A 19516-nucleotide genomic window follows, 5' to 3' on the forward strand; every position below is an offset into this window, starting at 1 on the left:
GTTGGTTCGTAAACTACGATAACTGTATTTTTTCCGCGCGACTTATGAACCAGCAGTGATGGGGAATCACTGCCGGCCTATTAGAAATCGACAGTGATAGCCGGTATATATAGGAGTTTATGTAGTAGTGGAGCTCACCGATCGGGAAATCGAGGAGAAATATTACTCATCTGAACAACAATTTCTCACTTTTAACTGAACAAAGAACCGTTGCTGTCGTGTACCCTTGCTGCAGCCCTATAGGCTATAGAAACCCCTCGAGCCAATGGCCAATGCACCCCAAGCACCTCGAGCTAGCGTGACAATGGCGAACGCGAAGATTACGGCTGCCATCTCGATCCTTGCTCTCTGTTCGAGGTTTCATGCGCGGTTGCCTGGCGGCACGGCAAGCCGGACCCGACGCCGACGCCCTCAACTTCGACCTGCCGGGCGGCATGCGCCACAACAAGCCGCCCCATCCTGGACACAGGTTGACTCTCGTTGAGCCGGACACGGGTTGACTCGATAGTTCTGTGGACGAGACAAACTAGTAACCGGTCGTCAACGAATCAGAGATTTCAACAACATCGCAACTTGTTTAGCATTGCTAACCAATGACTAGCATGGTTTGGTTCTTCATCTTTCTGTCACGTCCTTCTCTTTTCTGGATCGGGTACAGTTGAAACACAAACAACTGCATAGAAAAAATTCTGGCTTGGCTGGTCGAGGGCACAACGGAAACATTCCAGCAAAGAACAGATACGTGTGCATGGGAGTGAAACAAAAGAAAAAGTTGACTCAACTCATCCATTCATTAGTCTGATCTCGTTTATTCAGCTACGTACGTACTCATGTAGAGAACACACGTAGCAACGGACACCAATCAACTTGCAACTGCGCGCTTGCACGCCCGCCACGGCTTAGGCGTCGGACCAGGTGACGGGGACCTCGCCGAGGTTGGTGTCGAGCCCGAGCGCTTCCCACACGGCCTTGGACGTGTCGACGATGTTGTCCTTGCATCCGCGCCGGGAGTCGCACTCGTCCACGACCCTGGCCTCCACGGTGCGCCTGTTGTGTGCGCTCGTGATGCGGATCGTCTTGTGGCACCGGCGCCCGTGGGCGTACCACCTCGTGGACAGCGCCACGACCATCTCGCGGTCGCTGTGGAAGTGCCCGTCGCACTCGGACGGGCCGCCCCCTTCCTGGCCGCGCTCGAACCCGTTCACCGTCATCACCGCGGGCGTGCCCGTGCCGCCGTGGGCCGACGCGTCTGGGGACGACGAGCAGCGGCGGCGATCCTTGTGGCGCATCAGACCCGGCGGCACCGTGTCGCGGCACGGGTCCGGCTCGTGGTGGCGCCGGGCGACGGCGCACGACGACACCTGCAGCAGCAGGACGAGCACGGCAAACACCACAATCTTAGCGCTCGCCATTGCTGAGCTAGTTAGCCTTGCACTTTGACTCGCCGTGTGTGCTTCAGGTGCTTGCCTCGAGGGGCCGTTTATATAGGCGTGTGCATCGCCGCCATGTGTGGCTCTTGTTTAAGGTCCGCGATGCTAATCCTTTTTTTTAGATGAGTACGATAGTCTTTCGGTGCACTCGATGAAGCAGGCGACTGCATCGTACTAGAAACGGTGCTTTTGGATTTCATGGTGTCGCTAATGTTACAGCGGTAATATCTGAGGAGAACATTTGAGCAGGTCAGCCCTTGATTGTGACAGAGTTGATTTAATTAGATCTTAGTGCGAGCAACAGAAAAAGAAACCAAAATTCAGGCCAACCAATGAGATACTAGGATCGGCCTGAATGACATTCATATGTAATGTTTTTCGATTACAGAACGATGCACACCACCACACATGCCCAAATCACATGCGGAATGATATCATATATAATTTTTTTCAATTACAAATATGACAGACACGGATACACTCCACCATAGAGGGATACACACCATACTCACACATCCGTAAGTGCGCATCCCATCATTATTCTTGTAAGAATACATGAGCCTTTTTTTTCTTAGCTAATTTTATACAGCTTTTGTTATTGCCTAAGTTTCCTGTTCCCAGGCCCTTTTTTCATTAGTACAACTTCATTTCCCTCCTTCCATTGAGAATTGGCTTTGAGAGATGTGCGTGTCAGTGTGTGGTTTTGATTTTGATCTAGTTGTTTACAAATTAAACTATGATCTATACTTAATTTTTTTGAGATATGCATTTTGAGAACCAAACTTTATATATAAGTAAACTTGATACGAACGTACATCGTTTGTTCCATTTAAATTATGTATTTTTGCAAGCACTTTGTGCTATCAGATTTTATATGCGGGAGTACTTTGATGCGGCTATAATATTCTTAGTTAATACTGACGCGTAGCAAAATGAAGAATGAATACTGATGCCTCTAGAACATCCTTACATTTTAAAGAGAACACAAGATTACCACGAATTGGTACATAAAAAGTAGTTTCTGTTAGCAACCGAACGAAACATCATTCTTACCATTGAATCTAACGAAACCATCAAATCAATAAATGCTTTAATACTTATACATGATCCAAGAGGACCTTGTTAAAGATTTGGTATCATGCAGGAGCTTTGTTAAAGATTTGTCCTAAGTCAATCTGTTGTGTCCACATGTATTTTAGTAATGTACACTACACCAAAATATGTTAATAGTGCCGATTCCAAAACCTCATTAGTATCTGTTTTGGAACCGGTACTCTATAAGAGGTATTTATAGTCAGAGACTATCAATGCCGGCTTAACAACCGGCACTGATGAGGTTTAAAAAAAAAAGACGGTTACATTTTGAAACCATAATCACATAATTAAGTATAATCATACTTTTTAACTATTATGTTTAATTTGGTGTAATTTTATTTTTGAATGTCGAAGCAATTCGTTTTGAGTCAATCGGATGAGAAAAAAATTCGAGAGAGAAAATAATAGAATTCACAATTAAAATAGACTATTTTCCCTAGCACGTGAGCCCCACCAAGTGGGCCAACCACCTCGTCTCTCTAAAGGGGGCAAACACTCACTCTCACCTGCTCCCTCTCTCTCCCACCCATGCAGCCCCAAAGGGAGCAGCAACTCCCCTCCCCTCTCTCAAGCACTATCTTCTTCTCCCTCAAAATCTCACATAAAGAGAAGGAATCGAGGTATACATATGGTACTCATGGGTTCCCTAGGTTATGAGTTTCTTATCCATCCAATTCATTTTCATTTTTCCGAAGGATTCGAGCTGATTTTGATATATTTTGGTGTTCTTGGTTGAATAACGAGGAGCACCGGCATTCTTCCTTTTCCCCGAGCGATTTCCTCTGCTTCTTTCGTTATCCGACGAACACCAACATCGGCAAGGACCCTTGGGTAAGTTCCGTAGGCATCTATGGCAAGAATCCGTAGTTTGGATAGTTGGATTTTGAATTTTGAGCTAGAATTGTGAAGCTCTTGAATTCTTAAACTTCAGAGCAATTTAGATGATTCGGGTGAGATTTGAGTTAGAAATCGACTTGCTAGGTTGTTGAATGAGTTCTAGACTCTATAAACTCTCTCAATATGTTCCTATTTGGTTGGAGAGGCTCGCAAATCAAATCGGCAATTTTTCCCCACGAAGAACTACTTTCTGCAGAAATCCAGAAAGTCCGGATAAAAATTCGGAGAGTCTGGATAAATCCGGAGTGTCCGGAGAATTTTTTCGAGACTCCGTAGTCCAGAAAGTCCGGAGAAAAATCTGGAGACTCCAGAGTTACTGTTCATCAGACATTTTCTTTTGTGCTGATAGCTTGTAAATTTCATGATTAGTTCATACGAACCCCAAAAATCATGAAACTAGTTGTTAGTTTTGTATGAGTATGAACTACATGTTAAAAATATTGGAACTCAAGAAATAATTTTAATAATTAATTAATTAGTTACGTTTTGGCTTGAATAAATCATAGTTAATTAATACTATGTCCTAAAATTATGGAACTTCTTGGCAATTCATGTATGATTAGTGTCATCTAGCAAAGATGTTTTCTTGCATTATAAAGTATACTTTACGGTATTTTATCATATGCATATTGTTACATACTTTGTTATACTTCATTCATGCTCATCATTGCATGTGTTTTTCTTTAGTGAGCAAAGAACCGGCATGTGACCCAGTCATGTTGAAGGCGACGCCAATGTACTGAAATTCTGTGAGTGTTGTGTGGGTAGCATTAGGCAGTCACCTGAGCAGGAAGGCAAGCATCTAAGCATACTTCTCCCATTAATTTGAATCATATGCGTCATATGTGATAAATTACACTTTATGTATATTATTCATGAGTTCGAGTCGATGTCGGATTTATGATGGGTAGAACCTATGTTAATGCACTAATTCTCCTGTCTTGAATAATTTTTGATCTGTATCCTTGTAGAATGGGTTTAATATGGTGTTATGTAACTTAAAATGTCATTCATGATGCTTAGCAAGTTTTTAGGTCATAGGTAGAAGTCGAGCGGTGAAATGTTTCATCGTTCGCAAGCATAGACTTTAATTACTTGCACAATAATAATAATGATGGGTTGATGGTGTTGGTTGGATGAGTGGTGAGAATGAGATGAGATGTGGACGGCGTTAGGGGTATTTGCCCTACCCGGATGTGGAGTTCCGCTAGGTAGGTCGGGAAAGGGATCCGAACACCGTAGATCGCTTGCATCGTTTAAGCATCGATCGTTTTTGTAGCTGGCTTTAACACTTTCCGTGCTTACTACATGTCGCATATGAGAATGATAAGCGGAAAACGTTTGTAGCTATGGCTTTTTGACGTGTGGGTCGATGGTGTCAAGCATGAGGCCGGTTGGGGTATCCATTTTGCTCCGAAAGTAGTTCCAGATGACCCCGTACCTATCAGCGCATGATCAAACAGTCAGGGCTTATTGTAATATGAGTACCCCTTGTATGGACCTGCGTGGTCATGCAAGCCGTATGGTCCTCAACTCGTGTAAGTAAAGGAGTACCTATGCAGGGTATAAAAATATTTTAAAATGCTGCGCTCTCGGTCATGAGCATGCTTCCATCCATTTATAGTAGTTGTAGAGTTACGAATGTGGATTTATGTAGTTGATGGGTTGAGATGGTGCTTTATACCGTTTACATATATGTTCAATTGAGGTTTATTGGTTAGATAGTCGTGTTGGTAAAGTATAGATGCTCACACATATTTATGTCAAGTTTGCTTTTGCATATGAAGTTTACTTAACTATGTGGTCTTTTATTGCTAACATCCAAATGCATAATTCTTAGAGTTGGGCTATTTCTAAGTGTCCATTATGGATTAAATCTCGCTAGTACCTTCGTACTCATGTTGCTTCTTCAGGTGCTACCGTCGACGAGAGTTGGTCTTTGGCTACTTCATGCCTGCTTAGGGTGGTGGCAGGTGTTGGGATCGAGGTCCCAGACAAGATGGGCCTTCGGGGGTGAAACTAGCGAAGGCTCCTTACGGTGACGTGTACTGGAAGTAGAACAGTCTCGATTATCCTTCATGTTTACACTGTGGCTCTATTTATAGCCCGTACCCGGCGATCACGGACCCGGTTTACACATATTACCCTCTAACCTGCTACATTCCCGGAATATCCAGGGGTAATATAGTACAAATAAGCATGATCCCATAATTACAACAGTGCCCATGGCAATTGGGCCCACTGTCCAGCTGTTTTTCCAACCGAAGGGTATCGAAGCCCTCTCCGTCCGACCTCTTGACGAGCTGCCTTCGCCGTCTCCTGGCGAAGGCCTGGTCTCGTCTTCGCACCGAGCGAAGGGCACGGGACGCGAATGGGGGCTTCGCCCGTCAGCCGAGGCAGATCAGTCTTCGCATACGCCAATTCGGTTATGGAAGATGCAACCAACACAGCAGTTGTCCCGCAGCACCTCCAACTAACTTCGCAGTTGCCTTCAGGTACGAGGACGGCAGGAGATGATCCCCAACAGCAGGTATGAGTAAGCAACTACTCAGAGGTCGCGTTTTTGGGGTGAAGCCTAAGGGCATATGGCTTCACTTATCTTTTGCTATCTTTAGCTTTTTGTTTCCACTGTGTAGTTTTTTTGTTGGTTAGAAGTTGAGTCGGTTTTTATCTTCTCCTAACTCTCTTTTGATATAAATTGTAATAACTTGGTAAATGATTAAGAACTTATAATCTAATGTCAATTACTCACTATTTATTAAGTTGTGTTGTGATGTCAAATGTTGGAAAGGCATGTGTTCCGATTTTGGGCACAAAACACGTGCCGGGACTACCGGAATAGTATTTTGGTTCATCGTTGAAGTTGTGATTAAGTAAATGATTGACTTAATAATTAATTAGAATAATATTTGAACGGTTCCTTACTGCATTGCATCAGAGCTTGGTTTAATAAAGTAGCCTAAACATGCTTAAGACGTAGGTTAGTAAGATGGTCAAACCCACAAAAGTTCCCTTTATGACTCCTCATGATTAATATATATGAACTTGCTATATTGTGCCCATAAGTGTAACGTATGCTTGGTTGATGCACTTGGATTGTTTATTTATGCATTGTGTCGTTTCCTAGTATGATGCATTTGCTAAGCATGTTGCATTGATGCATCCCGATAGCGACAAATATCGAGGGCTCAACTGGTGTGAGATAGGGGTCCGATGTGTTCTGTACGGCAATGGTACGGAAAGTAAATACGTTAGTAATAAAGTATGAACATCCACCATATGATGGTAGTTATGGTCGTCTACCCCTGCGGTGATTACATGGGGTGTCCCGTAAGGAGAAGCTACGTGAAGTGAATACGTGGGCAACCATGTTTGAAACGTCGCTTGTGCGGTGAGTTGTACAAGCACCATTCGAGTGAATACTTATTCTCTTCGTGCGAAAGGTGATGTATGTGTTTGTGATGATTGTTTGGGGTGTGTTTGTGATGATTGTTTGGGGAGATATGCATTCGGGAAAGAAACGTGAAGATAAGGATCGGGCATGCTTCCATGTTTCATTGTTCATTTCATGCCATATTCTTGAGCATGCATTTTCCCTTGTCAGGATCTAACCTACATTTCTGTCCAACCGCGGAGAGTCCGCAAAAATGTGCCGACACTCCGAACATTTTTGCGGACACTTCATAAATTCTTGTGAACTCTCCGCACCTGACAGAGTCTAAAATTAATGCATCACTTGCGATTGTTATCTGACTAATACTACTTCCGATATGTCGGAATTTGATTTTTACCTTTTTCATCTTATCGTCATCGTAGGATAAGAATCCGTTGCACTTTAGGAGATCTTCTCGAGGGTTCAAATGAGAACAACCCTCCACCGCCTCCACTGCTGAGTATGGCGGATGTCCTGATGCAAATAGAGCAAAACATCCAAGCTCAAACTACTCCCCTCGAGGCCCTCATGCGCAACATTGCCCCTCAAGGAGGAGGTGGGGTCAGATGCCATGATTATTTCATCGATTTCCTTGGAACTCAGCCGCCCATCTTTACGCGGGTTGAGGATCCTCCAGATGCTGGCCACTGACTCTGGACTATTGAGCAAAAGCTCACTCTCCTCAGGTGCAAGGACCATGAGAAGGCGCTCTTCGCCGCTCATTGGCTTCAGGGTGCGGGCGTGTGCATGGTGATCCAACCTTCTGGCCATGCACCCCGCCATTCACCGGGTGTCTTGGGTGGAATTCCACCAAGTATTCTGTGACTTTCATATTTCTAAGGGCCTTATGGAGATCAAGAGGCAGGAGTTTATGGACCTCCAGTAAGGAGACAAATTGGTAATGAAGTATGTGCAAGTGTTCAACCATTTGGCACAGTATGCTTAGGATGAGGTCAACACTAACAGGAAGAAGCAATACCGCGTTGTGAATGGCCTCAACTCGAATATGCAAGACCGGTTGTTGGCTCATGAGTTCACCGACTTCAACAAGTTAGTGAGCACATCCCTCACGGTCGAGTTCAAGCTAAAAAAACACCAAGAGGATAAGAAGCGCAAGAGAGTCTCATCGCCTTCCATGGGCAGGAACTCTCAATGCACACGGATGTAGTGTCAACCTCCTCCATCCCACATGTCGGTCTCGACTGCTCCACGACCGATGTGGATAGTGAGACACCCGTCCTTCTCCGCTCCTTAAGGATAGCCTCCAAGACCCGCCAGTTCTCAAGTGAATGTGACGGGTGGCCCTGATGGCCTGTGTTACAGCTGTGGGCATGTCGGGCACTTCGCTCGTGATTGCCCTTACCTGAAGCTAGGAGTCGTGATGACTACTCCAAAACAGCTACCCGCTCAACCCGTTCCACAATCCTCCTGGGCTACACATGTCCCCAAGCGTGCCCAAGTGCGCCACACCAACGTTGAGGGTGCTCAAGAGGACAATAACTTGCTCGTTGGTACGATACATGTAAATTCTCACCCTGTAGTTGTTCTTTTCGATTCAGGTGCATCCCATTCCTTCATTAAGGATAGTTATGCTTTGGATCACAATATAGTCATCGAGACCCTGTCTTCTGCCTATCATATTGATGCACCCGGGACTAAATTAATAACCAATCGAGTCATTCCTAAGGCTAAGATTCTCATTGAGGGGGTCCAGTTTTCTGCAAATTTGATCCCACTGGATACTAGAGGGATGGACGTCATATTGGGAATGAATTGGTTAATCCAATATGGTGCTCGGCTTGATTGTGCCAAGAGAATCGTTTCTCTCAAGAATCACAAGGGTGACTAGGTTTCTCTTTACCTTGGAGTGGGTGATTCTCACTTATATGCCCTAAAGGTTGTCACCGCTACTGATCTCCTAAGTATTCCTATTGTGTGCGAGTTACCTGACGTCTTCTCAGAACAACTGCTATGAATGCCACCCGATCGAACATTGAAATTCTCTATTGATCTTTTTCCCGGTACGACCCTGATTTCAAAGAGGTCTTATCGGATGCCACCAAATGAGTTAACAGAATTTAAGAAACAAATTCAGGAATTCTTTGTGAAGGGTTTCATTCATCTGAGCTCCTCGCCTTGGGGATGCCCGACGCTCATTGTCAAGAAGAAAGATGATACTCTACGGATGTGTGTTGATTACCATCTGTTGAATGCCGTTATGATCAAGAACAAGTATCCACTCCCTCAGATTGATATATTGTTCGATCAATTGACCGGTGTCCAAGTTTTCTCTAAGATTGACTTGAGGTTGGATTACCACCAAATCAGGATCCGACCGGAGGATATTCCAAAGACAGCTTTCTCGACCCGTTACGGGCTTTATGAGTTCACCGTCATGTCTTTCGGCTTGACAAATGCACTAGCATTCTTCAAGTATTTGATGAACACATTATTCATGGAGGAACTCGACAAGTTTGTCGTGGTGTTCATCCATAATATTCTCATCTACTCCAAGACTAAAGAAGAGCATTATGAGCACATCCACGTTATTCTTTGCCACGTTCGAGACCATAAACTATATGCCACATTTAGCAAATGTGAGTTCTGGCTCAAGGAGGTTGTTTTTCTAGGTCATGTCTTATCAGAGAACGGTGTCACCGTTGACCTGAGCAAGGTACAAGATGTGTTCAATTGGGTGCAACCTAGAAGTGTCACTGACATCCGGAGTTTTCTCGGACTTGCGGGTTATTACCATCAGTTCATTGAGAACTTCTCCAAAATTGCCAAGCCCATGACATAATTATTGAAGAAGAATGTCAAGTTCAAATGGTCTAAGGAGTGTGGCTTTCCAGACTTTGAAGTCTCGTCTCACCTTAGCGCCAGTTCTAGCACAACCAGATGTTCACGAGAGCTTTGATGTCTATTGTGATACCTTTCGCTTTGGACTCAGCTGTGTTCTCATGCCAGAAGGACGCATGGTCTCTTATGCCTCACGCCAATTGAAGCCACATAAGGAAAATTATCCCACACATGATCTAGAACTAGCAGCAGTAGTGCACGCCCTGAAGATTTAGCGTCAGTATCTCCTCAGAAATATGTGCAACATTTATACTGACCACAAGAGTCTCAGGTATATTTTCACCCAAGCCGACATCAACATGAGGAAAAGGAGATGACTCGAGTTGATCAAGGACTATGAATTGGAAGTCCACTATCACCTGGGCAAGGCGAACGTTATCGTCGATACCTTGAGCTGTAGGACTCAGTGCAATTGCCTTATGATTTCGTCCAGAAATGCTACACTTTGTGATGAGTTCTGAAGGCTTAGGCTTGAGATGTGTCTGGAGGAATTTCTTGCAAATTTGGAGATCAAATCCACCCTACTAGATGAAATCAAGGAAGCTCAGAAGGGTGATAAGGGCATGGCCCGAATCCGAGACAAGATGAAAGTAGGCAAGGCCACATGTTTCTCTGAAGATTAGCAAGGTGTTCTGTGGTTTGTAAACCGGCTAGTGGTCCCAAAGGTCGAGGCTTTAAGGAAGAAGATTCTTGATGAAGCTCATGACTCATTACTATCCATTCATCCGGGGAGCACGAAAATGTACTAAGACCTCAAACCCAAGTTTGGTGAACTCGTATAAAGCGAGAAATCGCTCGATATGTTGCTGAGTGTGATGTCTGCCAAAGGGTGAAGGCCGAGCACATCAAGCTAGCCAATACACTCCAGCCTTTACCTATTCCCTCCTGGAAATGGGAGAAAATCGGTATGGATTTCATTACCGGATTGCCAAAGATTTTTAAAGGCTATGACTCGATTTAGGTCATTATGAACCGATTGACAAAGTCCGCTCATTTCCTTCCTGTTAAGACCACGCATTCGGTCCAGCAATATGAGGAGTTGTACCTCACTAGGATTGTTTGCCTCCATGAAATTCTGAAGAAAATCATCTCTGATCGAGGCACTCAGTTCACTTCTCATTTCTGGAGGAGCCTTAATAAGGCAATGGGAACCGAGCTCTTCCATAACACCGCACACCACCCTCAGACAGATGGCCAAACCTAGAGAGTGAATCAGATCTTAGAAGATATGTTATGGGCTTGTGTTCTCACGTAATATGAACAAGGGTTCCCGATCTTCCGAAAGGTTCTGGTAACTCTCGTTTTGGTGGAAACGAGACACAAGTCGATCCGGCTTCCGAACAACACGATCCGAAACCCCGCAATCGCAGCACCACGTCTCCTCTGGTTATCAACCGGTGTTGCACGGTTGACCTCGCCAAGAAGGCTAAAGTCCTTGCCTGCGAATCGAAGAACACAAGCAAGAACAAGGAAGAATGCAACCAAATTGCAGATGAATGATTAATCTCACGAGTTGGGGTCTCACAAACCGACGAAACGGCGAAACTGTTCTTGACAGAATAATCTAAGCAAAACCAGCCCTAACGAGAGCGGCGGTGGCTGATAATAAGGGTCTAAGGGTCGTCACACCCCCTGGTCACGCCCCCCTAATGGGCTCAACGACGATACACGGCCCAACGGACCAAAAACGGTGACGCAGCACCGGGACAGATTCTGGACGCTGACTTGTTTCGACGTTTCCCGTTGACTCAGAAGGAATTTGGACCTCAAACAAACGCCATTGGTTTCCTTATGAAATTATATTTCCAACCATATGTGAATCGTTGAAAACGGAGTCCGGATGCGTCCTGGGCGTCCGTTTTACTGCTCGCTGGTCCTGGAGGTCGAGACTGATTCGGACTCGAGTTGGACTAGACCTCCTGCTGTTGTTGGACGTCCTAGCTGCTCCTCCACGCCTCCAAGCCTTCCTCTATGTGTCTCTTTGTCCTCTCCATGATTCCTAAGCAACACATAATTATTAGGTAGTAATCTATTCTCAAAATTATATAAAGAGTTGCTTAGGAACGAGCTCACCTCTAAATTTAATTGTCGTGCGCGAGCTCTTGTGATTGGACCTTGAAAGTTCAATGGAGGATCATTGTATATATCCGAGGGAGTGATGTCCTCATCATCCTCCCCCTCTTGAATTGGAGTCGTCCTCGACTCAAGCTCATCATCGGCTCCCAAGTAAGGTTTCAAATCTGCAATGTTAAAAGAAGGACTAACCCCGAACTCGGGTGGCAACTCAAGTTTATATGCATTATCATTTATTTTCTCAATTATCTTATAAGGACCAGCAACTCTTGGCATTAATTTAGACTTACGCAGCTCTGGAAACCTATCTTTTCTTAAATGTAACCACACTAAATCACCCAATTCAAGTTTGACTTCTTTCCTACCTTCACTACCAGCAATTCTATACTTTTCATTCATCTTTTCGATATTTATTTTAGTTGTTTCATGCAACTTACGAATAAAATCAGCACGTGCACTAGCATCACTATGTGTTCTTTCAGTGGTAGGTAAAGGCAAAAGATCAATAGGAGCGCGAGGGTTAAAACCATACACTACCTGAAAAGGACTTACCTTGGTGGTAGAATGTGTTGCCCGATTATAAGCAAACTCCACGTGGGGCAAACATTCTTCCCACATCTTCAAATTTTTCTTCAAAATAGCTCTCAACATGGTACCCAAAGTGCGGTTCACTACCTCCGTTTGGCCATCAGTTTGTGGGTGGCAAGTAGTAGAAAACAATAGTTTTGTACCCAACTTATTCCATAGAGTGCGCCAAAAGTGACTCAAAAATTTAGCGTCGCGATCTGAAACAATAGTAGAAGGCATACCATGCAAGCGAACAATCTCTTTGAAAAAGAGGTCAGCAATATAAACGGCATCATCACTTTTATGACAAGGTATAAAATGTGCCATCTTAGAAAAATGATCCACAACAACAAAAATGCTATCTCTCCCCCTCTTAGTCCTAGGCAATCCCAAAACAAAGTCCATCGAAATATCTGCCCAAGGAATAGAAGGAACAGGAAGAGGCATATACAAACCATGTGGATTCAAGCGAGACTTAGCCTTTTGACATGTGGTACAGCGTGCCACGAACCGCTCAACATCTCTCCTCATCTTTGGCCCAAAAGAAATGTGTGGCCAACATATCTTCCGTCTTCTTAGCACCAAAATGTCCCATCAATCCTCCTCCATGTGCTTCCTGCAACAACAAAAGACGAACGGAACCAACTGGAATGCATAGACGGTTAGCTCTAAACACAAATCCATCATTGATCACAAACTTGTTCCACGTACGTCCCTCTTTACAGTTTAGCAATACATCTTTAAAATCAGGATCAAGCACATATTGTTCTTTTATTGAGTCAAGTCCAAAAATTCTATAATCAAGTTGGGACAACAAAGCATATCGTCTAGACAAAGCATCAGCAATTATATTATCCTTCCCTTTCTTGTGTTTGATAACATAAGGAAAAGATTCAATAAATTCAACCCACTTAGCATGTCTACGATTCAGATTATTTTGAGAACGAAGATACTTAAGCGATTTATGATCTGAATGTATAACAAATTCTTTAGGCCACAAATAATGACGCCACGTCTCTAAAGAACGTACAAGTGCATACAATTCCTTATCATACGTAGAGTAATTAAGAACAGGGCCATGCAATTTTTCGCTAAAGTATGCAACGGGCTTACCTTCTTGCATCAAAACACCTCCAATGCCAACTCCACTAGCATCACATTCTAGCTCAAAGGTCTTACCAAAATTTGAAAGTTGCAGCAATGGCGCGTGCGTAAGCTTGTCCTTCAAAGTGTCAAAGGACTTCTCTTGTGCCTTACCCCAATGGAACACCACACCTTTCTTTGTCAACTCGTGTAAGAGGGCAGCAATGGCGCTGAAATCCTTCACGAAACGACGATAAAAACCTGCAAGTCCAAGAAAACTTCTCACCTGTTTGATGGTTTGGGGCACCGGCCAACTCTTTATGGCTTCAATTTTCATCTCATCCACCTCAATTCCCTGTGGAGTAATAACATAGCCAAGAAAAGAGACTCGATCCGTGCAAAAGATGCACTTCTCAAGGTTACCAAATAAACGTGCATCACGTAAAGCATTAAAAACAGCACGTAAGTGATCCATATGTTCATCCAAAGACTTGCTATAAATCAATATATCATCAAAGTAAACCACCACAAATCGTCCAATAAAAGCTCTTAAAACCTCATTCATCAAACGTATGAAAGTGCTAGGTGCATTAGTTAAACCAAAAGGCATTACTAACCACTCATATAATCCGAATTTAGTTTTGAAAGCTGTTTTCCATTCATCTCCAAGTTTCATTCTAATTTGGTGGTAACCACTACGCAAGTCGATCTTTGTAAAAATTACAGAGCCACACAACTCATCAAGCATATCATCAAGTCTAGGAATAGGATGGCGATATCGAATATTAATGTTATTGATGGCTCTACAATCAACACACATACGCCAAGTACCATCTTTCTTAGGAACCAAAATCACAGGAACAGCACAAGGACTAAGGCTCTCACGTACATACCCGCGGTCCAAAAGCTCTTGGACTTGCTGCTGAATTTTCTTAGTCTCCTCGGGATTGGTTCGATACGCAGCACGATTTGGCAATGTTGCTCCCGGGATCAAATCGATTTGATGCTCTATCCCTCTCATAGGTGGCAGTCCCGGGGGTATCTCAGCTGGGAAAACATCCTCATACTCCTGCAAAAGGTTAGTGGCAGCAGGAGGTATCGAACTAATAACATCATCAAGCGAATACAAAACTCGTTTGCAAACCAAGGTGTAGCAAATATCATTATTAGAAATTTCAGCAAGGTCACTTTTTAGTGCAAGCACAACACCACCCTTCAATTTTATGCCCTCTACTTTAGAACTAGGTGCAGACTTATCCTTTTTAGGTGGGTAAAGAGAATTAGCAACTTGCTGATTTTCAGATTTAGTATCACGCAAATTAGCAGCTCGCTCTTTATCAGCTTGTACAATTTCAGCAGGGGTCATAGGAACCAAAGTAATTTTCTTTCCTTTATGCATAAAAGTATATGTATTACTTCTACCATGGTGTATAGCATCATTATCAAATTCCCAAGGTCGACCCAATAAAAGTGAGCAAGCTTCCATAGGTACCACATCACAGTCAACATAATCAGCATAGGAACCAATGGAAAAAGAAACTCTGCAAGTTTGTGTTACCTTAGCTTTTCCAGCATCATTAAACCACTGAAGGTTATATGGATGGGGGTGTTGGCGTGTGGTCAAGCCAAGCTTCTTGACCAAATCTGAACTCACCAAATTATTACAACTACCTCCATCGATGATGACACGTGCTCGCCGATTTTGGATGACGAAGAAAATCTGGAACAAGTTATGGCGTTGCAGCTTCTCTGGTTGTTGTACCTTTGTGCTGAGCGCCCGCTGCACAATGATGCTCCTATAGGTCGCTGTGTCATCACTGCCCAAGATTTCGTTGCTCTCCTCAACAACTGGTTCTTCTTCTTCTTCTTCCTCAATGTCAGAGGCGCTGATGTACCCATCTTCCGTTGCAATGTATGCCCGCTGACTTGGGCAATCCTTCTGCACATGACCGAATCCATGGCAGCGACGGCACTGAATGCCAGAGGTGCGTCCCGTTGATGCAACAGAGGAAGCACTCTTGGAAGGTCCCTGCAAAACAGAATTTTTACCTGAGCTTGAAAATCGTGTAGTGACCGGATTTGGTGCCGTAGCTGCTTGTTGCTTGCTCGCTGGTGAGGGAGCCCTGTAAGTGGATGGTTTGGACAGCCCCAAGGATGGTCCTGTGCGCGGCGTGTATGTGGTGCTGGCCTTGTACTTGCCCTGCTGCTCACGCCCCTGCAACTCCTTCTCTGCAAGCATAGCAAACTGAAACAACTGGTTGACATTGTTAAATTCTTTATAATCAATAATATCCTGGATTTCACGTCTCAAACCCGAATAAAATCGACAAATAGAATCTTCATTTCCCTCTACTATGCCACAACGCATCAAGCCCTTTTGAAGCTCACCATAATAATCCTGCACAGATTTATCTCCCTGTTCTAAGCGCATCAATTTCTTACGCAGGTCTCTATGATAAGATGGGGGAACAAATCTATCACGCATAGCAACCTTAAGCTCTTCCCATGTACGAGGTGTGGCACCATCTGCAGCTAAACCAGTCCACCAAATAATAGCAAAATCTTTAAACTCACTAGTGGCTTGTCTAACTCTATGTTGTTCAGGTACTTGGTGGGCACTAAATTTTTGCTCTATTGTCATCTCCCAATCAAGATATCCCTCAGCATCATAATGTCCCGAAAAAGAAGGTATAGTAAGTTTAACCTTAGCATAAGGATCTTCAGGAGCTCGATTATACATACCTCGATGGTGGTGGTGATGTGGAACGCCACCCATACATGTGGTGTTAGTGCGAAGACGACGCCGTAATCTGTTTTGCAATGTCGCCGCTGGATCAACATTACCATCGTCATCATACAGCTCATCACCGGTGTTGCTTCCATTCACATCTTCGTTGTGCACAGGACGGTTTTCCAAAGCATTTACCCTGTCGGTGAGCTCGGATAACGTTTGTCCACCCGCTCAACCGCGTTTGCGAGTTTCATCTCAATTATCGCTTCAGTGACAGCCTTGATGACTGTCTCCTTCATCTCCTTCTGAGCATTGTCTACAACAACTTGTAGCTGCTCTTGGCTGACACACTCCTTGAAGTCCTTTGGCGTTTTATCTCCATCAACTGACATTGTGGAAACAAACACAACAACAAACAGTGAAGGTTATCCCTAATAATCGTACTACAAAGGTGGAGTGGTGCCTCTCAATCAAGATCAGCAAAGGTAGACACCTTACCAAGCTCTTACCAGGGTTCTTACCAGCAAAGCAAAGGATACCTGGAAGGCGTGCGAGCGATTGCAGGGATGCAAACCAGTGCTGTCCAGAAGAATCTGTGGAGCTTGGAAGGCACACAAAGAGAACAAATATGTATATGTGGAATACAAATCAGAAACAGATAGTAATGCTGAATTATAGTCCCAAGTACTTGTTCTCGTTGCTGGCCTAAAGTGTTGCAAATACCAAGTATGTGTGATAAACAAGGTGGAGAAACAAGTATGATGGATATCAAGAGCAACAGAAACAAGAACTAAATAGCACACACTAACACAGCTCACTTTGCCCTTCTCTATGTGCTCCTCTAGATATTGTTCCTCTTTTGCCCTTTCTCTTTTCTATTTTTTTGGGCTGTCGTTGTTTTTTTGGGAAAATTCGACTTTTTCTTTTTATTTTTTTTATATTTTTTTTTCACTTAGGAGCACACAAGAGGGAACCACAGAAAATTTGAGCTTAAACAAGTGAAAGACGTAGCCTGTAGAATTTTCTGAAGTTCAGCCGGAAAATGAGAAAAATATTTGGAAATTGAAAACTCAAACTTCAGAGGCGAATTTGGGAGTTCTGATTTCGCCGAACCCAGCAAAGCAGGGGACAAATGGATCCGAAACGCCGTTTCGATGCGAAAAACTCTGTGACTTTTCTGAAAACGGAGTTCGTACGCGAAAGTTATGCCCGATTTGAGAAACGACTCCGAATTAGAGGACAAAACGGGAAGAAAGTGGGGAAAATATGCGACGGAGGCTAGGGTTTGATGGAAACGGTGGGGGAAAACACACGAACTGGACTCTAACACGACCTAACCAGCAACAAGACCTTGACCAGGACACAAACTCAACACGACGGACTCTGAAACTGAAATATGCAAAAGCTAAGGGCGCGGAAGGGTTGTAGGACAGGAAAAAAAAACCCGATATGGCAGTGGACTATGGAACGAAGGCGAAAACACTCGAAACTAAGGGTAGATATGAACCTGACGGTATACCTGAAGCTCTGAATACCACTTAATATGAACAAGGGTTCCCGATCTCCCGAAAGGTTCTGATAACTCTCGATTTGGTGGAAACGAGACACAAGTCGATCCGGCTTCCGAACAACACGATCCGAAACCCCGCAATCGCAGCACCATGTCTCCTCTGGTTATCAACCGGCGTTGCACGGTTGACCTCACCAAGAAGGCTAAAGTCCTTGCCTGTGAATCGAAGAACACAAGCAAGAACAAGGAAGAATGCAACCAAATTGCAGATGAATGATTAATCTCACGAGTTGGGGTCTCACAGACCGACGAAACGGCGAAACTGTTCTTGATAAAATAATCTAAGCAAAACCAGCCCTAACGAGAGTGGCGGCGGCTGATAATAAGGGTCTAAGGGTCGTCACACCCCCTGGTCACGCCCCCCTAATGGGCTCAACAACGATACACGGCCCAACGGACCAAAAACGGTGACGCAGCACCGGGACAGATTCTGGACGCTGACTTGTTTCGACGTTTCCCGTTGACTCAGAAGGAATTTGGACCTCAAACCAATGCCATTGGTTTCCTTATGAAATTATCTTTCCAACCATATGTGAATCGTCGAAAACGGAGTCCGGATGCGTCCTGGGCGTCCGTTTTACTGCTCGCTGGTCCTGGAGGTCGAGACTGATTCGGACTCGAGTTGGACTAGACCTCCTGCTGTTGTTGGACGTCCTAGCTACTCCTCCACGCCTCCAAGCCTTTCTCTATGTGTCTCCTTGTCCTCTACATGATTCCTAAGCAACACATAATCATTATGTAGTAATCTATTCTCAAAATTATATAAAGAGTTGCTTAGGAACGAGCTCACCTCTAAATTTAATTGTCGTGCGCGAACTCTTGTGATTGGATCTTGAAAGTTCAATGGAGGATCATTGTATGTATCCGAGGGAGTGATGTCCTCATCATCACGTATGGCAAAAAGTGGGAAATTTGCTTGCCATTTGTGGTACTCTCCTACAACAATAGTTATCAACCAAGTATTGAAATGTCGCCATTCGAAGTTCTCTACGGCCGAAGATGCCAAACGCTGTTGAATTGGTCTAAGTCCGGCGAAAGAGCTTTTCTAAGCCCGAATTTGGTCAAAGAGGCAGAAGAATGTGTCTTAACCATTCGCCAACATCTACTCACAACTCAGTCTCATCAGAAGAGCTATGCTGACCGTCGTCGACATGAGCTAGAGTTCAAGATTGAAGATTTTGTCTATCTTAAGGTTGGTTGACCGTTGTCCGGTGATTGATTTGAACACACCAAAGGCAAGCATCGGGGCATTGTTGAAAAATAGGAGAATACAGTGACCTCACCGGAAGGTTTAGTGCTCTGAAGATCATCTCACTAGAGTAATATTCCCAGATAGTCTAGTGATGAGGATGTGCACACTAATCACCTATACTCTTAGGACGTCACTAATCACCTATACTCTTTGGTTAAGAGAGGCTCGCAAATCCAATTTGTAATTTTCCCCCGCGAAGAACTACTTTCTGCAAAAATTCAAAAAGTCCGGATAAAAATTTGGAGAGTTGGATAAATCCAGAGTGTCCGGAGAATGTTCTAGAGACTCTGTATTCTGGAAAGTCCGGAGAAAAATCCAGAGACTCCGGAGTTACTATTTGTCATGCCTTTTCTTTTGTGCTAATAGCTTGTAAATTTCATGATTAGTTCGTACGAACTCCAAAAATCATGAAACCAGTTGTGTTAGCTTCATATGAGTATGAATTACATTTTAAAAAATGTTAGAACTCAAGAAAATAATTTTTATAATTAATTATTAATTAAATATATTTTGGCTTGATTAGATC

At 43.9% G+C, this 19516-nt stretch overlaps 1 protein-coding gene across 1 annotated transcript; it reads right to left on the minus strand.

Annotated features, from left to right (window-relative positions):
- Nucleotides 1–899: 899 nt before the first annotated feature.
- LOC133903060 (putative ripening-related protein 6) lies at nt 900–1412 on the minus strand. Its single transcript, XM_062344405.1, has one exon. The coding sequence runs from the start codon at nt 1410–1412 to the stop codon at nt 900–902; it is 513 nt and encodes a 170-aa protein (XP_062200389.1).
- Between the last annotated feature and the right edge of the window lie 18104 nt (nt 1413–19516).

The sequence above is a fragment of the Phragmites australis genome, chromosome 21 (genome assembly GCF_958298935.1).
Source record: "Phragmites australis chromosome 21, lpPhrAust1.1, whole genome shotgun sequence".
Taxonomy (NCBI): domain Eukaryota; kingdom Viridiplantae; phylum Streptophyta; class Magnoliopsida; order Poales; family Poaceae; genus Phragmites; species Phragmites australis.